The sequence below is a fragment of the Corythoichthys intestinalis genome, chromosome 22 (genome assembly GCF_030265065.1).
Source record: "Corythoichthys intestinalis isolate RoL2023-P3 chromosome 22, ASM3026506v1, whole genome shotgun sequence".
NCBI classification, from domain to species: domain Eukaryota; kingdom Metazoa; phylum Chordata; class Actinopteri; order Syngnathiformes; family Syngnathidae; genus Corythoichthys; species Corythoichthys intestinalis.
The window spans coordinates 27,194,293-27,219,751 of record NC_080416.1 but is presented as its reverse complement, the minus strand read 5'-3'; the positions used below and the strand labels follow the sequence as shown (position 1 = coordinate 27,219,751).

The window sequence follows — 25,459 nt, the reverse complement described above, 5'->3', positions numbered from 1 at the left end:
GTCGCCCAACGACAGCCCCAAAACATCACTCCTCTAGAGGGGATCTGCATGGAGGAATGGGCCAAAATATCAGCAACAGTGTGTGAAAAGCTTGTGAAGTTACAGAAAACGTTTGCCCTCCATTATTGCCAACAAAAGGTACATAAGAAAGTATTGAGATGAAATTTTGGTATTGACCAAATACTTATTTTCCACCATGATTTGCAAATAAATGTTTTAAAAATCAAACTGTGATTTTCTGTTTTTTTTCTACATTCTGTCTCTCATTGTTGAGGTTTACCCATGTTGACAATTACACGCCTCGCTAATAATTTCAAGTGGGAGAACTTGCTCAATTAGTGATTGACTAAATACTTATTTGCCCCACTGTAACTGGTGGTGGCAATAACTACATCACACTTGCAGCCAGTTAAAACGGATTAAAGTTGACTCAACCGTTGTCTTTTGTAGTTTTTATTTCAAGCAAAACAAATGAAGATATTACTACCCAAGCATTTGTAATTGCAATCATTTTCTGGGAGAAACTGAGCATTATCTGACAGAATTGCAGGGGTGCCAATACTTTTGGCCAGCACTATTTTCTTCACTGATACGATAAGAAAATGTCACACATCGTGAACTTATGACAGAAACTATGGCGGATTTTCATCTCGTCTCGTCAGACGAAAACTGACATTTGTCTTGTGATGTTTTTAGTCTTCCAAGCCGCGTTTTTAGGTCGTCATGGTCATGAAAAAAATTGCTCGTTGACGAAATATTTTTGTTATCGTCATGGTTGACGAAAACAACACTGCTTGACAGTGAAAAATTACACATTATACTCGACTAGGTCACATTAATGATCGAAAAAGCAACTCATCTTGTTTTCCACAAAAACCTGGCTTTTGAGCAGGGGTGTGTAGACTTTTGATCGTCACATTATACAGCTGACTTTCAGTTTTAAGGGACCATGCATGAGTGTGAATTGGAATAATTCTTAAATAATTGAGGACCACTGAAAATCGTAAAATTCAAATACATTAACACTCAGAAGTGGTTTAATTCAACAATCTTACAGTATACGGTTTTAAAATTCTATTTAAGAAAATATGAGTTTGAATTTGCGGCAAATTACAAGGCATAAATGTTAAAGTGTAAAGAAAAACTGCAATTACACTTGAAATATTCCGTTTACAAACTATAGTTGTTTTGTCTGGCCTCCATCCAGCGTCAAGTAGTTTTGTAGTTGTTAGAAGTATCCGAGTCAAGGCAAACAGCCTGAGTGACCTCTCCGCCGGACTCCATTTCCCATTAGGCTTTGCGCGCTCCGTTTCTCGGGTGTCTAGCAACAGCTAACCCGCCCAGCAGCCAGGCAGACACCAGCCGGCGGCAGCAGAAGCTGCGACTCTCGGCGTGTCTTCCAGTAAATTGCTAGCTGTCGCGGTGCTCGCATTTCGTTAAGACTGAGTCACTCGCCTGGGGGAAAAGAAAGCGTGGGAAGACAACAGCAAGGCCTGCGGAAAGATATGAGCGGCAGCGGGCGGCCCAGGACCAGCTCGTTTGCTGAGCCGCCAGGAGTTCCAGGAGCCGCCGCCGCGCCCGCCGGATCAGCCGCTGCCGTGGGGAGCAGCACAGGAAAGTCCGGGGTCCCACAGGCCTCCGGCAGCAGTTTATCGGGATGCTCCAATCTCAAGCTAGCCAGTAAGATTTTAAATACAATATTAAAACTATTATATTTGAGGGAATTGTGTTACACGTGAACTGCGTTGCCTTGACTTCTTTTTGCCCACAATACAGTCACAAGACAGTCGTCCCTGCTAGTTAGCGTGCTAGTGTTAGCCACTTGTTTTGTACATTACGAGTTCACCGCCCAGTCTATTGATGAGCTCGGCCGAACCCTTATTGCTATGAAAGGCGTCTCGTAATCGCCCTATTTTTTGCACTTTTTAACTCATCCCATATCTTGGAGCTCACTGTTTAAGATAGCATCGAAACGGGGTTATTACAGAAGCCAGGCTGGATAAACTCCTTTGCTTAGCGGTCATTGTTCGCTTGCTGCCGGTGACTCTCATCGCGGGGCTCCCGGGTGGAAAGTTGCCCGCTCACAAGGTCGTATGTGCGGGCTCGGAAGCCTGCTTCGTTCGGCCCACATCTGGAGGGACGCAAGTGATTAACTATGGATGCGTTGTTACTGTGTTAAAATGTGGGCTATGAAAGATAATTAGGGTTTCAACGTTAATGCACAACTCAACAACCGCCGTAGGACCTTTTTTAAATGCTAGTACATTTAAAGTAGGGCTATCAAACGATTGAAATTTTTAATCGAGTTAATCACAGCTTAAAAACTAATTAATCCCAATTAAAACCATCTCTAAAATATGGCATATTTTTCTGTAAATCATCGTTGGAATGGAAAGACAGACATTAACATTTAACATAAGTAACATAAGTACTGTATTTGTTTATTATAACAATAAAGCCACAAGATGGCATTAACATTATTAACATTCTTTCTGTTAAAGGGATCCACGGATAGAAAGACTTGTGACTTTGTATATTGTGACTAAATATTGCCATGTAGTGTATTTGTTGAGCTTTCAGTAAATGATACTGTAGCCATGCCCAAATGCATGATGGGAAGTGGAACCATGACTGTGCGTAGTGCTACCAATTGATATATCTTCTCTGCGTTGGAAAATAACATAAGGTGATTAAAAAAAAAATCAATTGCTACCTTGCTTCCCCACATTGCTTCCCATGATATTTCTTATCGTAGGGAGAGGGATTGTAAGGCCTTAGCCAGTTAAAAAAAGGCTCCAAAGGCTGCCAAAATTCACTCCACTCATTTTACGCTGCCTTTTATCTCTCTATATAGGTAAAATGGCGCTGTTACAGATTGAGCGCGACAATGCGTGAGTGGGTCGTGCAGTGCATGCATTAATTGCGTTAAATATTTTAACGTGATAAATTTTTTAAAAAATTAATTACCGCCGTTAACGGGATAAATTTGATAACCCTACCTTAAGCCTAAACTAAAGACTCTGGATGAGTGTAACATATTATGTCTGTAATGTTAAATACAATTAGAAAACGATTTAATTAAAAAATATATATATATTAAAAAAAGGCATGGCCAATATTTTTTTGCCGATTACGATACTTTGAAAATGACGTGATCGGGATGCCGATCGATCGGGGTCTCTAATTAAACATCTCTAATTAAAACCCCTGTTAATGTTTTTGTTTTAATAAAATTTGTAAAATTTTCAAATTTTCCAAAAATAAACTAATAGCTCGCCATTGTTGACGTCGCTGAGCGGGACGTCACATTGGCTCCCTGCCGTTCTTTCACAGTGTCTTTACGTAAGGAAGTGATTGAAATACACCACAAGGTGTCAATGGCGAGTTTTAAATTAATTAGAGATCTAGTCAAGGCAAAGTCTGAGTAAGTTTTATGTGTATTTTGCATAGCTATTTTGATTGGGAATGCCAGTTCACTTTGCATTGAGTGCTTTTCTTTTCGTGAACATTATTTTTTTTGAGAGATAGGAGTATTATTTTGTTGTTACTGTAGCGACTTAACTGTTCCGCCCAAATGCATGATGGGAATTTGGGCAACCATGACTGTCAGTGGTTGCTGCAAATGGTATACAGTATGTTCTGCGTTGTGTTATATTAAGCGTGTTAAGAAAATTATTGTCTCCTGTCATTCTTCCCCACATCATTTGCCACAATACTTATATTTGTTCTGAAAGAGTTGCCAAAGCTTAAGCCAATTCAAGGCGCGGTCCAATGAACGCCTGTGTCCACTTGCATTTCTCTGCCTTTTCGCTCTCAGTGTGCTAAAATGGCGTCATTGTAAACTCTTTGAGGCAACGCATGAACGGGTAATTCCGTGCATGCGTTAATTGCGTCAAATATTTTAATGTGATCAATTTTAAAAATTGATTACCGCCCCTTAACGCGATAAATTTGACAGCACTAATTTAAATGGCTTATAACTCGGTCTTTTGGGTGTGATGAATGTTTCTGCCAGTGGGTAATCCACAGATTTACCCAGTTAGCATCATGAATTGCTTGGAGAATTATTTCTCTGCTCATGTTTGCATCCTTGGCATAAAAGAAACCCTTGCTTTGTTGCTTTAACAATATGTGTGTTGTAAATACTGCACAATTACGAACAAATCTGACAAGTTACCTGACATTCTTGGCATTAAGTGTAACTGTAAACTGGTGGTCCTCTCATGCAGGATGTGTGTTTCTGAGAGAGGACGATAGGCGAAGAGATGACCTCCAACATTATTAAGGAAGAATTGTTGTCTTTAAAGCAGTAATGTACACTAGACCGGTCCATCGCATTATTGTTATTTTTCAAAGTTCTTGTATTTCTCCTCCACAAGGCTATTTTTGTTCGTCTTTAGGTCCGCGCCCTCCATAATGGTTTTTCCCCTATTGCTTTCCCACAATGAACCGACAAAGTGATCGGAAATGAATAAACTGCACATTCCTTTGTGTGTTGTACGTAGACATGTGCCGATTACCGATTTGAAGGTATACCGGGGTATGAAAACGTCAAGGTTTCAAAACTGCAAGCGTTTTCCGTCATACCGTCCCTACGGTGTTAGCTATTTCTTATGTCCCAAAAATGCATGGAGAAATCCCTCGCATGCAGGTGTAACACTCAACGCTCTCCAGCGGTTGTTGCTCAGTGTCAGTGAGTCAGCTGTGCTAAACGATGGTTGGAGGAGGTGAAACTCCTGAACTTTTTCCCCCTATCGAAAAAAACGAAATTGCTAGTCTGGGAATACTTCGGCTACAGAAACGTTACAGCCGCACCTGAAGGCTGAGTTATGCTTCTGCGGCAGACCTACGCCGTCAAGGCAGACCCAATTTACGACCCTCATCCATAGCCTGACAGGCACCTCCACAAAATTCTGAGTTTGCGTCGCGTCAACACGTGGTGATGTGACGCAAATGGATTGTGATTGGTCCGCTCAGGCTGTTGTCAAAGCGAAATCACCGCCATTTACAAACACTTTTGCGCAATACTCAAAAATGGACCAAGCAGACAAGAGGATCGTCGGAGAGGTTTGTCAAAATTTTTCAAAGTTTGCCAAATGAGAAGCAATTCGTTGAAGGAAATTGCCAAAAATGCTGGGCTGGAGGTAAGCGGATGCATTAAAAAAAATGGAAGAACCTGCGAGACAAGTATGTGTGGGTTCGGAAGCGAATAGCCGCCAGAAATCTTCTGTGGCTTTCCACTGGGTGGTTGTAGGACACAGCAAAGAAATCAGACAAAACGCTGGACAACGCAGCTTGCTGGATTCCACCTGATGCTAGAATTCGTAATGTGACTGCCAGTCTCTGCGTCATCAAGTCGGTCAGACCACCTCCACAACCTTCTTCTGCATTGCCTGCGTCTTAACATTTGTATGATCAACACTTGTTGTTCAATGTTGATGAGCTGAAGATCCATCCACAGTCAATCACCATTTCCGTTGGCATTGTTGTGTAACCAGAAGAAAACTAGAGGAAGTCGACAAGAGTCCCCCAAAACCGTACAAACACAACGCCACACTCCACTAGTTGCTTGGTGGTGAATTACAGAGCAATGCGTTTCCTTGCCGCAGAACTATCGAATGCTCATTGACGCCGTAGGGTCTCCATCGTCGCTACGCTGTCACCGCAATGCAGAAGCAAACATGCAAAACATGTTTGCGGAGGTTCGCTGCCAAGGAGGCAATACCTCCAATATGATTTCGCATTTATACAAAATTAAAGTGCATACGACAGGAGAAAAAGAGTCTTAAATAGCATTATTATGTGAATTAGAATCATATTTTAAGACGATTCGACTATGTACAACAATTTAGCACAGAGTGCAGATGATGAGAAATTAGTCTTTTAATCTGCCGGGTAGCCACGCCTGCCATTATAGGGCTCTAGCGTCCCCAACAGGTGTATGACGTCAGCGGGAGAATGGGCTCATCGTTTTTACTATTCAGCCCATTGAGGGGGAATTATTCAGAACGAGAAAAACGCGACGAAGAGAGCTGCAAAATCAAACCAAGAGGCGTGACGGGTAGCCGACATGCTAACCCGAACCGAGTGATGTTTCAAAGTCTTCGAAGCGGAAAATCACACATAACTAGCCCGGATAATTTCACATGACGACCGGGTTGTCGATTGTCTTCGCCAATCGGCAACCAGCCCGGCGGCGAACAAGTTAAAGCTCGTCGTTCCGCTGCTGAGGCCAGAGGGCTCGTTTGCGGGGAAACAGCTGGACAATGACCGCCGGACAAACGTCGGAGGAGCATGAGCTAGTTAACATGAATATGGCAAAATAATGCTTTACTACACGGCAAAGTCATAAACAGTGAGAGACTCATAGGAGGGCGGCTGTAGTTGTGATGCAGCTAACATGACAATATGTGTATGAGGAGGGCTTTTTACATGCCCATCCATGGTCAAACGTAAGTAGTCCTTTATTTAAAGAAAGTTTGTAGTGTTTACTTTGTAATCGCTGTATTCGCAGCTATTTTTGACACAAAGTTGCAATTTCTGATCGGTTGGAAAATTTGACAGAACGGCACATGAAGAGGGCAATAAGCAGAGTATAGTGCTTTCCCGGCGGGGGGATGTGCGACAAGCCGCCGGTCGTCAGCCTAGGGGACAAGGAGCATGTCAGCCACAAAATGCAAGCCACCTACATATTAAAATGATCCCAGTATTTAACATAATACAAAACACGATGTTTACTCACTTCTTCGTAAGTCCCGTGGTCCCACAGTAGTAGGGCTTGTTTTGGTCATTATCCACTGGTGACTGGGCACCTTTTGAAACCCCCAAAAGGCTGAAACGCCTCTCCCTCATATAGCAAGATTTTTTTGCAGCCGTTTGGCTGGCGTGATGCGAAAAATAAACGAATTAATCCGCAAAATCAGCTGAATCCTTTGTCCTTCTCGTACAACAGTACGGCTGTATAGTGAAGAGGACTCCTCCCGTACACGTCACAGCGCCCTCTTCCTCAATGCAAGACCGAAGCCGGGAGTCTGTCATTTTCATAGCGCGGGATTTAAAAAATTGAATAAATATATCGGTCGCTTGTTCACATATCCAAGTGGTCCATTTCATTCAGGAGCATAAAATACGGTGTGTATTATGAAATAAACATGCTTTTTCGTGTCACGGGCACTTTAAAGGTTAGTAAAAACTGTCGTGAACGTTTCCCACCAGCCACAAGAGTTAACTCCAGTGTGTTTAGTGTGTCTAGCGGTGGTAAAACGTGTTTTTTTGTTTTTTTTTTCTGCCCTGGCAAATGTCAGTGTTGAGAAAGAGAGTGTGTCTATAATGTAAACATGATACGAGTCATACACACGTGCTTTTTATGGGAAAAAAATCGATTATTTTTGTTCTGATGGTAATAATGTTGAGCTGTGGGTTTAGGCTCACCTAAAGGACTGCTTTTAATTTAATTTGATTTGATTTCAAATATTTGTTATTTTTTGTTGTTTAACTTAACATTATACTAATGTTCAAATTTGCTAGTATGTTTAGAATAATTAAAAATCCTGTTCAATGGAAAAAATGTTTTATTTATATTAGGGCTGTCAAAATTATCGCGTTAACGGGCGTTAATTAATTTTTTAAATTAATCACGTTAAAATATTTGATGCAATTAACGCAGATGGCCCACTCACAGATTTAAATGACAGTGCAGTGAAACGCTCACTTGTTGTGTCTATGGAGTTTTGCCGCCCTCTGCTGGCGCTTGGGTGCGACTGATTTTATGGGCTTCAGTTCCCATGAGCATTGTGTAAGTAATTATTGACATCAACAATGGCGGGCTACTAGTTTAATTTTTGATCGAAAATTTTTACAAATTTTGTTAAAACGAAAACAGTAAGATGGGTTTTAATATAAAGTTTCTATAACTTGTACTAACATTTTTTAAGAACTAAGAGTCTTTTTATCTATGGATCGCTTTAACAGAATGTTAATAATGTTAATGCCATCTTGTTGATTTATTGTTATAATAAATACAGTCCTTATGTACCGTATGTTGAATGTATATGTCCATCTTGTGCCTTATCTTTCCATTCCAACAATAATTTACAGAAAAATATGGCATATTTTATAGATGGTTTGAATTGCGATTAATTGCGATTAATTACGATTAATTAATTTTTAAGCTGTAATTAACTCGATTAAAAATTTTAATCTTTTGACAGCCCTAATTTTTTTTTTTTTTTTTAACCCAGATATCTCAAAGTAACACATTTTAGAGCTGCAATTCAATTCAATTCAATTCTATTTTATTTGTATAGCCCTAAATCACAATTGCAGTCAAACCGTGAGATTTTGGCTTAATGTTATCATACTATCAGAACCTCATGCCGCCACATGTCTAGTGGTGCGTTACTTACTTGTGAGTTTACTGGTTATCCCCTCACCCTGGGGATAACGCATAGAGAGCGGTCACTAGTGGACAACTTGAGGGCTTGGGCGCGGACACTAAATGAAGGACAATGAACGTGAAATTTTGTGTACTTTTTACTGTCTAGGAAAGGAACAAATATAACCTTGTGGAGCAGCAATTTTCTAAAGTTCTTTTTTTTTTTTTTTTTGGACCGGTCTAATGTACACTGCAAAGAAAATTATGAAACTAGTCGTTTTAGGGGAAAAAATTAAAAGCTATTGCACAACTATTATAGGACATTTTTGCATTTTCCTTGTTTACTCGTCGGCTGCCATTGACGGTCATATACAGTATGTGAATGAATAATGTTGAATGAATTTGCTGCCACCCTCCCACTTCAAATGGATGAGAAGTCTACAAGGGATAAACCTATTAAAAAGTTGTATTACTTTTAGAGACAAATGATTGGATTTTTTTTTTTTTTTTTTTTTTCCTGTATCGGACTACAACAGAAGATATTTCAGCATAGCGCTATATTTGTATGGTCAGCGTTGTGTGTATTATATCTAACGTGTTAGTCTTAAAATTTGCTATCAGCCAGACACTCGTCATTTAAAGCAGTCCACAAGGGCAAAGAAATGAGCAAATTGGCCTATTTTTGGACAATTCCCCTGTTTAATTATCCACTCTGTCGTCTTAAATGTGAACTTAACGATCCAGAGTGGTGATGAAGTTGGCTTATTAACCTCAAGTTTAATTAAAAAAAAATTGTAGATATGCTCTGTATGATGAGCTACTTGAAATCATCTTGAAGTTTCTTCTCGTTTCCTAGGAGACAGCGGAAAGGTGACGACGGTGGTGGCCACGCCGGGTCAGGGCCCGGACCGCCCGCAAGAGGTGTCCTACACTGACATCAAGGTGAGATTTTGTAGTCAAAATGAAAGGTCGACCGATACTTGGACTTTTTTCAGGATCGGCCAATATGTAGCTGATATAGTAGAAGAACCTATGTTCGCTGTTTGGGTGCTGATCTTTCTCATAAAAGTCGACAGATATGTTGGCCGGCGAATATAGGTAGTCCCCAGGTTACAATGTACCCGACGTACGTAATTTCGACTTTACAGCGCTGGAGTCTCCTCCGCCATTTTGTTGTCTCCAGTTGTTTTTTGTTTTTATAGTCGTGTAAGCAGTATCTTATTGCACACGACCGAACCTTCCACATAGGCATGTCCCGGTTACCGGTTCAACGGTTTACCGTGGTGTAAAAACGTTGCGGTTTCAAAACCACTAAAATTTTCTGTCAGACCATAGTACGGTATTCGCTATTTTTCATGTGTCAAAAATGCAGCCAGAAGTGGCGTGACGCGGCAGCGCTCACCCCCTCCTGTTTGTTGCTGTGTGTGAAAGTGACACTATCGTCTAGACAGCCAGCGAACCCAAAACCAAATACTCCAAACATAAGGCGTTCTTTTCTTCAATTTATTGAGATCTCAAATCGTGATAAGTGGAATATACAAAATTAATAAATTTAAAGCGTTGTACAATTGTGATTTTCCATGTGTGAGTAGCTTCAACAGGTTAGCACCATAAAAAAGTTCGCCAAAAACAACACACACATTTTCCTTTCAAATTCGATATACAAACTAACTAAAAGCTTACAAAGACGAATGTTAACCTAGACTTAGCTGGGAGAGCAACTTCGTCGAGTGTTACAGCCGCAGAGTGAGAAAAGCTTGATTCACTTGAATGAAGGAGAAAAGGGATAGCGTCAAAGATCGTTAATTGCAAAAGGTGATCTTGCCCTAAGCAGAAATCCACGTTCGCTGGATCAAGGGGAGGTCTCACTCCCAATGTTTTTTTGTTTTTTTGTTTTTTTAGATCAAACCTTTCTACAACAATATTTACATTTTTAACTAACTTATTAACTTATGAATTCTTTGTTCTTTTTAACACAAAGGCATGACATCATGTAGACTAGAGTTGACACAGTGGCTGAAAATGGTGAAACTTCACTTGAGCTTTTCCACCCTCAAAAAAAAGTCATGCAGTATAAATTTTTTAAAAATTTATTCAGAAGGGTTTTTACTTTTTTATGAAAATTATTTTGTTCTTGCTCTAATTTTGAGCAACTTGAGCTGTGGCTGTGGGTATAGTCTATACGGTAAGTTATATTTTAATTTTATTAAAAATATTTGTTTTTTTCTTATTGATTATTTATTTTAACAATTTATTCATGTTCCAATTTGCAACTATGTTCTGAAAAAAAAAATCCTGTTCAATTGAAAAAAAAATTTTTTTTTTCAACCCATACATCTCAAAATAACACATTTTGGATCTATAATTGCAATACCGTGAAACCACGGTATTTTTGCTCACAGTTATCGTACAATCAAAATCTCATACCGGCACATGCCTACTTCCACCTACTCCTTCCTTCCTCCTGCAAGTCCCCCCCGACGACGTCCACATGCTGTTAACAAGGCTGAGTGTCCTTCAAAATACCGCCAAGAGCTACCCTAATAATGTGATGAATCATATATTGTAGCGCTTACAAAATAGGAATTGGCAGCGGAAATAAAAATAGAAGTCCTTCTCGCTTTTATTTCTCTTTATTCTTTTTCCTGCCACCTAGGTCATGCAAAAACACCACTACAGTGTATGAAAAAGTATCTGAACCTTTTGGAATTTCGCACATTTCTGCATAAAATCACCATCAAATGTGATCTGATCTTTGTCAGAATAACACAGATGTAAAAACAGTGTCTGCTAACTCTGTTTTAACTAAAACCACCCAAACATTTATAGGTTTTCATATTTTAATGAGGATAGTATGTAAACAATGACAGAAGGGGGAAGAATAAGTAAGTTAACCATCACATTTAATATTTTATGCCCCCCCCCCCCTTTGGCAGCAATAACTTCAGACAGGCACTTCCTGTAGCTGCAGATAAATCTGGCACATCGATCAGGACTAATCTTGGCCCGTTCCTCTCGACAAAACTGCTGTAGTTCAGTCAGATTCCTGGGATGTCTGGCATGAATCGCTGTCTTTGGGTCATGCAACAGCATCTCAATGGGGTTCAAGTGTGTACTTTGACTTGGACACTCCAGAAAGTGTATATTGTGAAACCATTCTGAAGTTGATTTAATTCTGATGTTTTGGATCATTGTCTTGTTGCAGCACCCATCATTTTTTTTAGCTTCAACTGTCTGACAGACGACCTCAGGTTTTCCTGCAAAACATCCTGATTAACTTTTGAATTCATTCTTCCATTAATGATTGCAAGCTGTTGAGGCCCTGAGGTAGCATAACAGCCCCAAATATTGATGCTCCCTCCACCATGCTTCACGGTGTGGATGAGGTCTTCATGTTGGTGAGCTGTTCCAATTTTCCCCCACACATAATGTTGTGTGTAACTCCCAAACAATTCAACTTTGGTTTCATCAGTCCACAAAATATTTTGCCAAAAATTCTTTGGAGTGTCCGAGTGCCTTTTTGCGAACATTAAAGGACAAGGTTTTGTTTTGTTTTTAGACAGCAGTGGCTTCTTTCGTGTAGGCCTCCCATGAACACTATTCTTGGCCATAGTTTTCAATATTGTTGATGTGTGCACAGAGATATTGGACTGTGCCAGTGATATCTGTATGTCTTTAGCAGACACTCTAGGATTCTTTTTTACTTGTCTGAGTATTCTCTTGGACAGCTCTTTTGACCGAGCCATGATGCACATCAGACAATGCTTCTCATCAAGACATTTCTTACCAGGTGTGTGTTTTATAGTGGGCAGGGCAGCTTTAAACCATTCATCAGTGATTGTGCACACACCTGACTTAAAATGTTTTCACTGTTTCAATTACTCTTTAAGTCTCCTTAGGCAGAGGGTTCACTTATTTTTTCCCCCTTCTGTCATTGTTTGCATGCTATCCTCATTAAAATATAAAAAAACCTAGAAATGTTTGAGTGGTTTAGGTTAAAGCAGACACTGTATTTTCATCTGTGTGATTTTGACAAAGATCAGATCACGTTTGATGGTGATTTTATGCAGAAATGTAAGAAATTCCAAAAGGTTTAGATACTTTTCATACCACTGTGTATACATGCGCATATCCGTCGTCCACCAATGGGAGCGTGGCGTTGGCGCATCGGGCGCACCAATAGGAGCAGCACACTAGTGTGCCTCTGCACACTACTTGGAAAAACACTGCTGTAATATAGACATTTATATAATGATTGTTTCAATTACTTTTCATAAACAACCGGGCTTTAAAAATATCCGTTTACAAAATCGGCCTTGAACATCTGTAATCGGCTGAAATAATTTTTTTCTAAATCCCAATTTTTAAAAAAAATTGAAAATCCTATATCGGTCGACCACTGGTCAAAATGCGACCCCGCCTCCTCTCGCTTCAGGTGATCGGGAACGGTTCGTTCGGGGTGGTTTACCAGGCGCGACTCATCGACAGCCAGGAGATGGTGGCCATCAAAAAAGTTCTCCAAGACAAGAGGTTCAAGGTAAGATTTCAGCATTACTAGTTACATTTGTCGAGGAGTTGACATTACCCTTCAATGACGTCCTGCAGAATCGTGAGCTGCAGATCATGAGGAAGTTGGACCACTGTAACATCGTCAGACTACGTTACTTCTTCTACTCAAGCGGAGAGAAGGTGGGATTTTTAGTCCTTGTATGTCTACGTTTATAATGGATATGTGAGATTTCAAGGCATTTTATCGTTTAGAAGGATGAAGTGTACCTCAACTTGGTGCTGGACTTTGTCCCCGAAACGGTCTACAGGGTTGCCCGGCATTTCAACAAGAACAAGAGCATCATTCCTATCATCTATGTCAAGGTCAGTCTTTACTCTCTTTTTTTTTTCAGCAGCAAAAGCCTAACTCATTGGCTGCCATTAACGGCGCTAGGTGTCCAATCCATTTTGACTAAAATAGATTGGACGTCTAGCGCTGCCAATGGAATTGAAAGATGAGCATTCACAGCCAGTCATTTCAGTATAAATGAATTGGACGTCTGTCAGTGGCAGGCAATGACTTAAATACGATGAAATAAAAAAACTACAGTGTATTATAATGTTATTGTGAGCCGCAGTCGGTGTATTTCAGGTTTTTATTTTTATTTATTTTGTTTTTATTTGCACTTTATTCATACAAATATAAATTGAAACGCCACCTGCTTCGCTTATGAATGCAACCTGAGCAGGGTCCACTTTTGATACTTTATGTGCAGTGTTACAGCCTGGAGCTGTGATGCTTCAGGCTGTGACGGAGCACGCAGGGTATCCTTGGAAGCGGAAGTACAGCGCGCACGCTATTCAAAATCAACAATGACAAGATGACGGATGATTAGCCATGGCCAAATGTTGTTGTGCTGAGCTAAGCAGTTGCATTTGATACACAGAATCGGATTTTAATGTGGTGGTTGTGTTTTGCATGCTGTTACTGAACCTCCGGTGTGAGAGTGACAGTGGCATAGAAAGGCGGAGCCTCTCGGGGCCGCTGTTTCATGAGTCTTGCTCTCCTGGAAGTTGCGACAGTTTGACAGTCCAAAAAGTCACAAAAGTGAGAGTGATCGCCCGCCTATGTGATTTGGGGTACCACGTGGTTCCCTTTCGTGACATACAAACGCATGGACATATGATCCTTTCGACATCCGACGCAAAATTATTTGTCTCGACATGACGAAACGTTCGACATAGGACGATTTACAATAGCATCGTAATTTCATTGTTTTCCCGCAAGAAGGCAGCACGACGGATGAGAGAAATCAAGATCGGTCCCAAGAAGGTAGTGCAAGTGGTGAAAAAACTAAAAAGGTGACGCTTCCCATTGAAATTAAGATGGAACTAATAGAAAAATATGAGTATTATGTGTGCGTCAGTGAACTGGCTCGACAATATTGCCAGAATATGTCTACAATCTCAACAGTCTTACCCTAGTTCGCCAGTCTTAATGGCGTACCACACGCAGGCTATTTTTAGACCGTGACGTGGCGTCGTAAAGCCGAAGTGGGACATTATAGACCCGCCCTCGCATAAACACAATGTAATTAGTGCTACTTTTCTCCGGTAATCTTTCAAAAACAAACATGCCGATCACGCATTGCTTTTTTGGAACTTGTAGAAATGGCTCTAGACATAACGACACATGAAGGGTGTTTTCTTCATACGTTTCCGGAAACCAAAAACTCGGGAGGAAAAAATGTGAAGACCGAATCAACTTGCGCGGACTTTAACACCAGCTCGGCGAATCCATTCACGTTTCATATGCAGTAAACATTATGTTGGGTTGGCATGGTCTTTCAGAGGACAAAGAGGTCAGCCATTTTTATATTTTTAACTTATTTTTTTAGCGTAACGTTGTGCCGTACTGCTTCAGTCTGACAATGAATGACCTGAAAAGAATTACAATGGTATCTGACTGCCACTGTTACCGTTTCTGTTATATATATTAAAAAAACAACTTTAGTAAGGGGGAAGTGTAAATAAATTATAGGATTAAGTAGAACTGGGAATCTTTGGGCACCTAACGATTCGATTACAATTATGATTCAGAGGCTCCGATTCGATTATAAAACGATTATTGATGCACCCCCCTCCTTTTAATTTTTTAAAAATGTTTTGTACATTAGTTCCAAAATTGTTCAAAAATCCTCTCAGGCTAAACCAAACTACTATTTCAGTATCAAGTTAACATATAACACCAAACAAATATACAAAAGTAACAGTAAATAAAAAACTCCTGTCCCCATTCTGTATCAGCAGCTTTAAACTACATTCAAATAATTTAATGTAATAATTTAATGTTGTGAATCAACTGTTACAGTTGTTAAAATTGCTCCTGTTATTCCATAATTTCTCTTGTCTACTTTTGTCAAAGTTTTAAAACTACAGTGGTACCTCTACATACGAAGTTAATCCGTTCCAGGAGCTTGTTTGTAAGTCGAAATGGTCGTATGTCGAGCAGGATTTTCCCATAGGAATACATTATAATTCCATTAATTCGATCCACAGCCCAAAAACCTGCACTAAATCCTTAAAAAATACTGCTGGTACTATTACAAATGGCAATTACATATAGCAAAACAAATAAATAATAAATAAAAATCGGATTAATAATGTAATAATAATAATAATTCCTGTAATAGTGTAACGAAACGGGTTCTAATAAGGCGGACGTTTTTTTCTGTACCTGAAGGCACCGCGGCGCTGACGTGACAAAGAGGGAGGGGAGCGGGTGAAAGTTTACTTTCGCTTTCAATGCTTTCTTGAGAACATCGTCAATTGCGGCAGACAGCAGGCGTTTTGTGTTGAATAAGTTGTGAAAGAAATGATGAAAACGTGGCGAAGCTGGCGATTTCTCTGGAGATGTTACCACAATAAGAATTGTCAGCTTAACTTATAAAGACTGGCGAACGATGGTCGGAGGAGGACCGTGGAGATGTATTGTTGAGCCATTTCACGGATGCCCACCCTACGCTCATATTTTTCTGTCATTTGCATCTTCATTTAGAAGGTAAGCGTCAACTTTTTCCTTGTTTCACCACCTGTACCAACCTTTTCTGAAACCTGTGTTGATTTGTCACACAAGAAAATCCGCCGTGCATTCGTCTGCGGCGCTGCCATTGTCGTCGTATTTTGAGCATGTCGTCGGATGTAGAAACAAATGGCGAGTCAAATTTTACGTCGGATGTCGAAAAGTTCGTGTGTCGAAGCGATCGTATGTAGAGGTACCACTGTATTTCATCATTTAAAGATAGATTCAAGACAAGATTCTGCCGATTTAGGAGTATTTTAGATAAAAAGTTAATTAGGTTCGCTACAACAGAGGCTTCTAGAGAGGTCTACTGCTTTAAGATGGCGGCTGTTTACTTACGCCGGAAAGTTTGTCATTTCGCATCTCTGTTCAATAATACATGTTCTAACACTGACGTCGTCTGTCATTTTGCATCTAGTTCTACATATATATGATATCTACTGTAGCTGTATGTTTGTAGCAACTAGCATCTGGGCGTTGTTTGTAGCGGCTGTCAGCCGCAGTCAGGTATGATTGTTTTTCTATCTAGCGGCATGAGTTGAACATGATATTTACTCTCGGTCCGTTCCTCATTGCGTCCCAAAGACCGCGCTGACTGTGTTTTACTTCCGCTTTACCTGGTATAATTCACTAATCGGAATTTGGATATTTGTCAATCGTTCTCGAATCTTCCACGGCCGAATCATGAATAATCTAAGAAGCGGAAATTTCGCACGCCTCTAGGATTAAGATGTGTTATCATTGAAAAAATTAAAAGTGTTCGTTGGCTGTCACTGAGTAGCATTTGCGATCGCTACACAAAGCTAACTAAATTACCCCCAAGAACGGTAAGAGACATAGGACAACCAGAGGATATATAACAAAGACAGGGCTGATGGTAAAGGATAGCTTGTTGAAACAGGAGAATGTCATTGTCAGTCGCGTCGATAAAAAAGCTAAAGCTATACTTAGGTCGGCTCGTTTTTTTCGTCTTTTTCAGCCTTCGACACTAAAGCCATCTCTTTAACTGAACATTTTCATGTTCTTCCACATCTTTGCCAGTCAATTTGGCACCAGGCACATCATTTTCGGAGAGAATTGGTAGGTTTAGCTCTGTAAACATCTCCTTCATACATGATTTCCATTCTATTCCTATTAGGGACAAACGGTGGCTTGTCCCTATTAGCAACAGTAGCTAATGTCATGAATATTAATGAGCGGAAGTGACGTGTTGCTTGCGGTACGCCATTAGAGAAGGTGTCAAATATTATTGTGTAATCGGCAAGGAAGTCGCCATCTTTGTCAGGTTTTTGATCATTTATTTCAGGACTTGTGCAACACAACACGGCTACTGTCCGCTGTAGCTGACGCCAACAATAACAACGTGAAATGAGAAAGTATAAACATCTACTGCAGCTCTCTCACTCTCTAGCCAGTTACATGGTGTGTTCAGGAACAGCATGCAAAACACAACTGCCTCATTAGAACTCGAGTCGTCAGATTATAATATTATTCTGATTTGTAGTTATACATGTACACACTTTTCTCCTTAGGTGTACATGTACCAGCTGTTTCGCAGTTTGGCTTATATCCACTCGCAAGGTGTGTGTCACCGGGACATCAAACCGCAGAACCTGCTGGTGGACCCAGAAACTGCCATCCTCAAGCTGTGTGACTTTGGCAGGTGAGCCATTGGAGCAGGTCGGCTCACTCAGCGGACCTCCCCCGAGAGATTTTAGACATTGTGATTTTGTTTTCCACGAATGAAAAAGGTTCCCAAGATGTTGACAGTACAGTACAGTTGAGAGAACGTGATATTTAAAAGCCGCATGGCAAGGAAGGATTTCCTCAGTCTGTGAGTTGAGCAGCGCAGTGACAGCAGCTTGTCTCTGAAGCTGCTCCTTAATGGATTTATCAAGAACTAGACAGGAAGTAGCACACAAACATGCGTACATCGGGATCGCGTAGCTGATTCACGACGAAGAAACTTGTCTGGTTCCCCTCAGTGCCAAGCAGCTGGTGCGCGGCGAGGCCAACGTGTCGTACATCTGCTCACGCTACTACCGGGCGCCCGAACTCATCTTCGGAGCCACCGACTACACGGCCAACATCGACATCTGGTCGGCAGGCTGCGTCCTGGCCGAGCTCCTGCTAGGCCAGCCCATCTTCCCCGGAGACAGCGGCGTGGACCAGTTGGTGGAGATTATCAAGGTGAGTGTGCCATTGCTACGTCGGCTTCGCTGAGAGTATTGAACGCAGGGTTTATGTGGGTCATTAAAAGTCATTAAATGAATTACAGTGCCTTGAAAAAGTATCTGAACCTTTTGGAATTTGTCATATTTCTGCATGAAATCACCATCAAATGTGATCTGATCTTTGTCAAAATCGCCCAGATGAAAATACAGTGTCTGCTTTAACTAAAACCATCCAAACATTTATAGGTTTTCATATTTTAATGAGGATAGCATGCAAACAATGAGAGAAGGGGGGAAAATAAATAAACCCTCTGCGTAAGGACACTTAAAGTGCCTGTGACACGAAAAAGCATGTTTATTTCATAATACTAATAGTATTTTATGCTCCTGAATGAAATAGACCGCTTGGATGTTTGTGGAAGCGATGGCTTTATTTTAGGGCTGTCAAACAATTACAATTTTTAATCAAGTTAATTACAGCTTAAAAATTAGTTCATCGTAATTAATCACAATTCAAACCATCTATAAAATATGCCATATTTTTTTGTAAATTATTTTTGGAATGTAAAGATAAGACACAAGACAGATATATACATTCAACATACGGTACATAAGTACTGTATTTGTTTATTATAAAAATAAATCAACAAGATGGCATTAACGTTATTAACATTCTGTTAAAGCGATCCATGGATAGAAAGAGTTGTAGTTCTTAAAAGATAAATGTTAGTACAAGTTATAGAAATTTTATATTAAAACCCCTCTTAATGTTTTCGTTTTAATAAAATTTGTAAAATTTTCAATCAAAAATAAACTAGTAGCTCGCCATTGTTGATGTCAATAATTACACAAATCTCATGGTGCTGAAACCCATAAAATCAGTCGCACCCAAGCACCTGCAGAGGGCGACAAAACACCAAAAAACGCAAGTAAGAAGTGGACATTACACTGTGCTGTCATTTAAATCTGTTTGAGCGGGGCATATGCGTTAAATGCGTCAAATATTTTAACATGATTAATTTAAAAAATTAATTACCGCCCATTAACTTGATAATTTTGACAGCCCTACTATATTCATTTAGTTTTTTGAATCCCGCGCCATGAAAATGAGTGACTTCCGGCAACAGTCTCGAGTTGAGAAAGGGCACTGTGACGTGTACGGAGGAAGGAGTCCTCTCCACTATCCAGCCGTACTGTAGTATGAGAAGGACTAAGGATTCAGCTGATTTTGCGGATTAATACGTTTATTTTTCGCATCACGCCAGCCAGACGGCTGCAGAAAAATCTTGCTGTAACGAGGGAAAGGCGTGTGCGCCTTTTAGGGGTTTCAAAAGGTTACCATTCACCAGTGGATATTGGCCAAAACAAACCCTACAACTGTGGGACTATGGGACTTACGAGGAAGTGAGTAAACATCGTGTTTTTCATTATGTCAAATATTGGGATCATTTTAATATGTAGGTGGCTTGCATTTTGTGGCTGACACGCTCTTTGTCCCCTCAGCGGACGACCGGCGGCTTGTCGTACATCCCCCGCCTGGAGAGCACTATACCCTCCTAATTCCCCTCTTCGTGTGCCCGGTGTTCTGTCAGATTTTCCGACCAATCAGAAATTGCAACTTTGAGCTAAAGATAGCCGCGAATACAGCGATTACGAAGTAAACACTGCAAACTTTTTTTTTAAATAAAGGGCTACTTACGTTTGATCATGGATGGGCATGTACTGTAAAAAGCTCTCCTCAAGCTTGCACACCTGTTTCGTTTTTTTACTTCTCCTAAAATTATTCTGCAACGTAATGTTTTTTTTCCGATTAATCAAACCAATTTATCAATAGATTGATCGTTTGCATAAATAATTGATAGCTGCAGCCCTAAAGTCGTCCGTCTGCCGGTCAATCACTCTCTCCGCCTTCCCAGGTGCTCGGCACCCCGACGAGGGAGCAGATCCGGGAGATGAATCCCAACTACACAGAATTCAAGTTCCCGCAGATCAAAGCTCATCCATGGACCAAGGTAATCGGAGTCTAGCGACATGCTAAACGTATGGTAGAACATCAGTAATGTGTTTTTTTTCTTGTTGTCGTCATCGAGGTGTTCAAACCGCGCACACCGCCGGAAGCCATTTTGCTGTGTTCTCGCCTGCTTGAGTACACGCCAGCCTCGCGCCTCTCGCCGCTGGAGGCCTGTTCGCATACCTTCTTCGACGAGCTGCGGCAGCCCAACACGCGGCTCCCTAGCGGGCGAGAGCTGCCCATGCTTTTCAACTTCAGCACTACAGGTAAGTCAAGGGTTGATATTCCAATAAAAATGGTTGGAGTCCCTTCAAGTTATTTGTTAAAATGAAAGCATGCCTGAAAAACTCAATTGACAACATTTCAAAAGGCTCTTTTTTTTTTTATTTTATTTTTTTTTTTTTTAAATTGTATTTCATATATTAACAAACTCAATTCCTTTTTTTTTAAAATCTACCATTCATGTCTGTTTTTGTGTGCTCAGAGTTGTCTATCCAACCTCAGCTGAACTCCACACTTATCCCTCCGCACGCTCGTGCTCACACAGCTGCTTCCTCTCACGGTGAGATCACTTTTTTCCGTCTTGGCTTTGGAAATGTGAAATAGATTACAGATTTGTGTACACACATGTTAGAATTAGATAAACGACAGCTTTAAGCTTCTTTGTATGAACTAGTGCTGCAACGATTAATCGATTAACTCAAGTATTCGATTAGAAAAAAATATTCAAATGAAATTTTGTTGCTTCGATTATTCGTTTAATTAAAGTGGCGTTGTAATGGTTTATTTTGAAAGTGTTTGCATTTAGTTTTCTTGATTAGAGTGGATACACTGCCCTCTGGTCTGCCTCATTTTACATGGCTGAATCCAACTGCTCCCTGTTAAGACCAGCGTAAACCAAGTTTTTGTTTGAGCTAATGTTTTTGAATGCATTCGTAATTTAGTTTATAGGTATATTTAGCCGTTTTTTTGTCGGAATATGTGTCTGAACCCTTTGAACCCTAAGAGCATTATTAAAAAAAACGGTGGCATTTTATAGCATTTAAGCTAGCAGACTTTTGCTATGTAAGTTAGCCAATTGTTCTTGTGTTGTATATTGATCCTCATTTTTAAAAAAATTAGTTTGAGGCTCAGCTCAGGTATTTTAATTTTTCATGTTCCTTATCCGATTACTCGATTATTCGAACTAAGTAGTTCATCGATTAATCGACTACTAAAATAATCGATAGCTGCAGCCCTAGTATGAACCTTTAAACATATGTATGAACAGGGAGCAGCTGGATCCAGCTATCATCGATGAGTTTTGTCATATTCACTGTTGCCACTAGAGGGCATCGTATTCACCCAAATCAATAAAACTAAATGCAAACACTTTCAAAACAAACCATTACAACGCCACTCTGATTAAGTGAATCAGTGAGTTGTAGCGAAATTTGCTTTGAAGCATTTTTTCTAATCAAATTACTCGAGTTGATTGATTAATTGTTGCAGCACTAGATTGGACATCTCTTACCGTCATAGCTAGAGGTGTGCATCGGCACTGCCCTCACGATTCGATTCGATTACGATTCGGAGGGCCACGATTCGATTCGATTTGATTCGATTCAGAGGGCCACGATTCGATTCGGTTTGATTCGGCAATGCATCACGATGCATTAAAGCCTGGGATGCATTAAAATGCTAAAGTCAAGCATATTTTTCGTGAATCATGAGGCAACACAAGCGGTCAGACATTAAACAACTTTTTATAGGCTCTTGTGTCATTCCTGGTTGTAGTCAAATGAAAATAGTAATATATATAAAAAATTTTTTTTAAAAACATCACAGCATTTAATTAGTGCTTTGAATGAGACCAGGGCTTTCTTTTTGTTTTTCTTTACACACAGTAGCAGCCTTTCATTTTTTACACACCGCATAAGTTTGGTCAAGTTTCCCACCAACCTCATAGAAGCCAAAATGTCTCCGTATGCCTGCTTTCAATGTCTTTGGTGCGTCAATAATCTTTCGCACTCCCTCTTTCTCCGCTTCAGCCATTGTTGTTATGTCTTATCTCTCTGCTTTCTCGATTGCCACTGCGCAATTGCGCATGTCTGTGACGTTACTCCCGTGAGGAAGCCGATTTGGGTTCCTCGTCCCCCCTGCATTGCTTGTACAGTAGCTCCCTCTACAGGTAAAAATGAGAATAATAATACAAATGGGGAAACCAAATCCATTGCATCACCAGAAGATTTTTGAACGGACTTATATATTTTAATATGTGCTGAATCGATTCGGCTTGTTGCCCGAATCGAATCGCATCGTCCATGGCCCGCATCGGGATGCATCGCCGCATCGATTATTGTTGACACCAGTAGTCATAGCAGCCAATAGATGGAAGTTGACACATAACACCTTAATCACGTGCATCCCTGTGGAAAGAATCTTGTTTAATGAATTGGAAAATGGAAATTAACAGGAAGTGGAGGGCAGGAAGTTTATCAAAGCTAGTACTATTTTAGCAACAAAAAAAAGCAAGCAAGTATCCCAAATTGTCCGTCTTTCCCCATGATGTCATTAATACTCATTATCACATGCACTTGTGCTGAAGTCTGTGTGTATGTGCGTGAGTATAGCGGACATCACAAAATGGCTGCAGTCTTATTTTTTTTCTGTTTTGGTTTGCATAATTTAAACTTGGAGCAAGAATATTTCAAATGAAGGTAATGCATACTAGGTGTTTTAGTCCTTTCATCCTGATTTAGACTGACCTCACGACACTCTGAAAGGCAATGCCAAAAATGACCGTTGACAAAATATTTTTGTTATAGTCACCATTGATGAAAACAACACTGATTATCATGTAGCTACAACATCTGTGCGGGTGGTCAGACACGTTCAAGACAATTTGTTTGTGCACCCAAACAGTTGTCTCCCTTCGCCGCATATGAGTTGAATGAGTGCCCCATCAAGAGCATACTAAAAACAATGTTGTTGTGTGTATTGTCTCTGTAGATGGTACCGGCCCAGATGCCTCCCAACTTGGATCAGTACCAGGAACTCTTAACAGCATCTGAAGCGGCCAATCGTCTGCCTGTCTGTCTGGCCAGCCCCGCCGCCGCTTCTCTCTCTCTCTCTCTCTTGCTGTCTTTTTCTCTCAACTGACACACACAAATATGTAACTGCTCATCTCGGCGCCGCCCGCTCTCCTCATAGATGATGTTTTTGTACAGTCGACGCGTTCAACAACATGCAGCCAGAGATGATCACATACACACATACATATATGAATACACACACACATACAGCGCTGTTTGGCTACTGCTCCAGTGGTATGCGAAGGTTCAATAGTGGGGGCTGGTCCTCTGTAATATAACCTTTTTTTTTTATTTTACTTTATTTTTAATTTTCCACCTTTCCTCTTCTTCAACCATGTTTGTCTTTATTTATTTGAACACGTCATGCACACACACATTTTCCTCATTTACTGTTTGTTGAGTTTGCAATCATTGTCATGTGCATACAAAGTCATCAGGCTGGAGTAGATGTTCACTCAGTTCATGTTCAATCATTGTTATTCTCCAACTTCTTTCATGCACATTTTTATTATGATTATTGTTCATATTTTTATTGTCTTTCTCACATGTTCCACATCCGTCCTTTTTTTTAATTTCCAGAAAAATCCCATTTAGAATATTTTATTGAACATTTTCATGTTTTTAAAGCATGATTTTTTTTCTACCCTTGAGGTGTGCTTATGTTTTCCCATGATGCACTAACACACATTTAGGATTATTACTTGTAGAAATCATGTAGCTGGTTTGGAGCACGGTGGACAGCAATCTCCTTAAAAATTATAATATTATAATAATTATAATACCTCATTGGTTGCCATTGAAGGCGCTAGACCTCCAATACGTTTAGACTGGGAGACGTTGGCAATGTATTGGACGTCTAGTGCCGTCAATGGCACTGAAAGATGAGCATTTACAACCAGTACTTCCGGTTTAAATTAACTGGGTATAGATCATTGTCTATTGCAGGCAATGAGTTAACGCATTCACTGCCAGCCATTTTCATTGTTCATTTTAGAGCATTTTAACAGCTCTTTCAAGACCCACAGAATATTTTATTCTGTAACATATGAGAGACTAAGTTACCATCAAATAATCAACAAGCAGGACACTGACGATAGCTAATATTTTGATATACCTCGAACTCTAAAACAAGGGCTTTTGAAAGAGAACTGCTTACCATAATATACTTGGGCATTGAAGATTCACCACAGGACTGACATTGAATGCTTCCCGATATACGTTCTCGGACATATAAGTGTGAGGTGCTTAAATTTGTCCGACGAGCAATTTGACAAAGGTGTGCTGATTTTAAACACTGCCATCTACTGGCGTCTGTTTATTACAGTTATATAGAAACTTGATTTTCACAGACAAGCTGGGCAAACTGAGTAACGAACATGACTAATAACTCGGTCAGTGGCAGTGAATGTGTTAACTCCTCCCCTCAAACAAGAATTCCTTAACTCCATTGACTATGTTCCGACTGATTTAGGGGCATCTTGCGTTACAAAAATCGCCCAAAAAAAAGGATTTCAGGGGATTTCTTCCTGGATGTCAGTGATCCTCATGTAGCAGCACTCACAATTTCCTATTCCATGTCTCCTTATTTATTCTCTTGGTGAACTTTGTTCCAGTGGAAGAGAGGATCACTTGTTTCCTATGTTTTCATTTCCAGGCACATTCAGTCATGTAGTTAGCAGAGGGTTTTTACTTCTTTGTTGAAATCCTCCCATTCCCGCGGCATGTGTAAATATCATTTTTTATTTGACCCCCCTTTTTTTATTATATTACAGAGCTGTTTATATCTCCTGCCACTCGTTCTGTCCATACGTTTGTGCTTGTTTATTCTGTAAATACACCTTTGTGTCGCCGTGTAAATATTGCAGGGGGTAAAAAAGACGAAAAAGCTTGCCATGTTTGTCCTACACCTTTTTTTTCTTTCTCTCTCTTTCTTTGAAGTCGCTGTTCACATCAGGTCGGCCCGAATGATCTCACACAAATAGTGTGAGTGAGGACAACGAAACGTTTTGTCACTCATAGTCACGTTCTGTATAGTGAGGAGTTGAGATGTGCTGCTAAATATCATTAGGTGACATTTTTTGGTGAAACTTTAAAAGCCTCCATGAGTCTTCTTTGTACCTATTAGTTTTGCAGAGATGGAGAGAGAAAGAAAAGCAACGCTGTTTGTCTCTGTTCTCCGTGTGTGTGCGCGCGTGTGTATGTGAATTCATTTACTGTAATAAAGTGATGATGAAACTGTTTAACTCTTGTGGTTTT

At 40.2% G+C, this 25,459-nt stretch overlaps 1 protein-coding gene across 1 annotated transcript; it reads left to right on the top strand.

Moving 5' to 3' along the window:
• The first annotated feature begins 1,314 nt into the window (after window positions 1-1,314).
• Window positions 1,315-25,459, top strand: LOC130910463 (glycogen synthase kinase-3 beta-like). The gene is made up of 11 exons (XM_057827798.1): window positions 1,315-1,680; window positions 9,231-9,316; window positions 12,810-12,911; window positions 12,980-13,063; window positions 13,136-13,246; window positions 17,477-17,607; window positions 17,930-18,134; window positions 20,035-20,130; window positions 20,209-20,395; window positions 20,614-20,691; window positions 23,121-25,459. Exons 1-11 carry the CDS (start codon window positions 1,506-1,508, stop codon window positions 23,180-23,182), a joined length of 1,317 nt encoding a protein of 438 aa, XP_057683781.1. The 5' UTR covers window positions 1,315-1,505; the 3' UTR covers window positions 23,183-25,459.

What these genes read in the sequence shown, in the direction of transcription:
- LOC130910463 (XM_057827798.1), top strand. Translation starts at nt 1,506, where the DNA reads ATGAGCGGCAGCGGGCGGCCCAGGACCAGCTCGTTTGCTGAGCCGCCA. An exon ending in TGTCCTACACTGACATCAAG is followed by an intron (nt 9,317 to 12,809) that starts GTGAGATTTTGT and finishes CTCTCGCTTCAG; the next exon opens with GTGATCGGGAACGGTTCGTT. An exon ending in TTCCTATCATCTATGTCAAG is followed by an intron (nt 13,247 to 17,476) that starts GTCAGTCTTTAC and finishes TTTTCTCCTTAG; the next exon opens with GTGTACATGTACCAGCTGTT.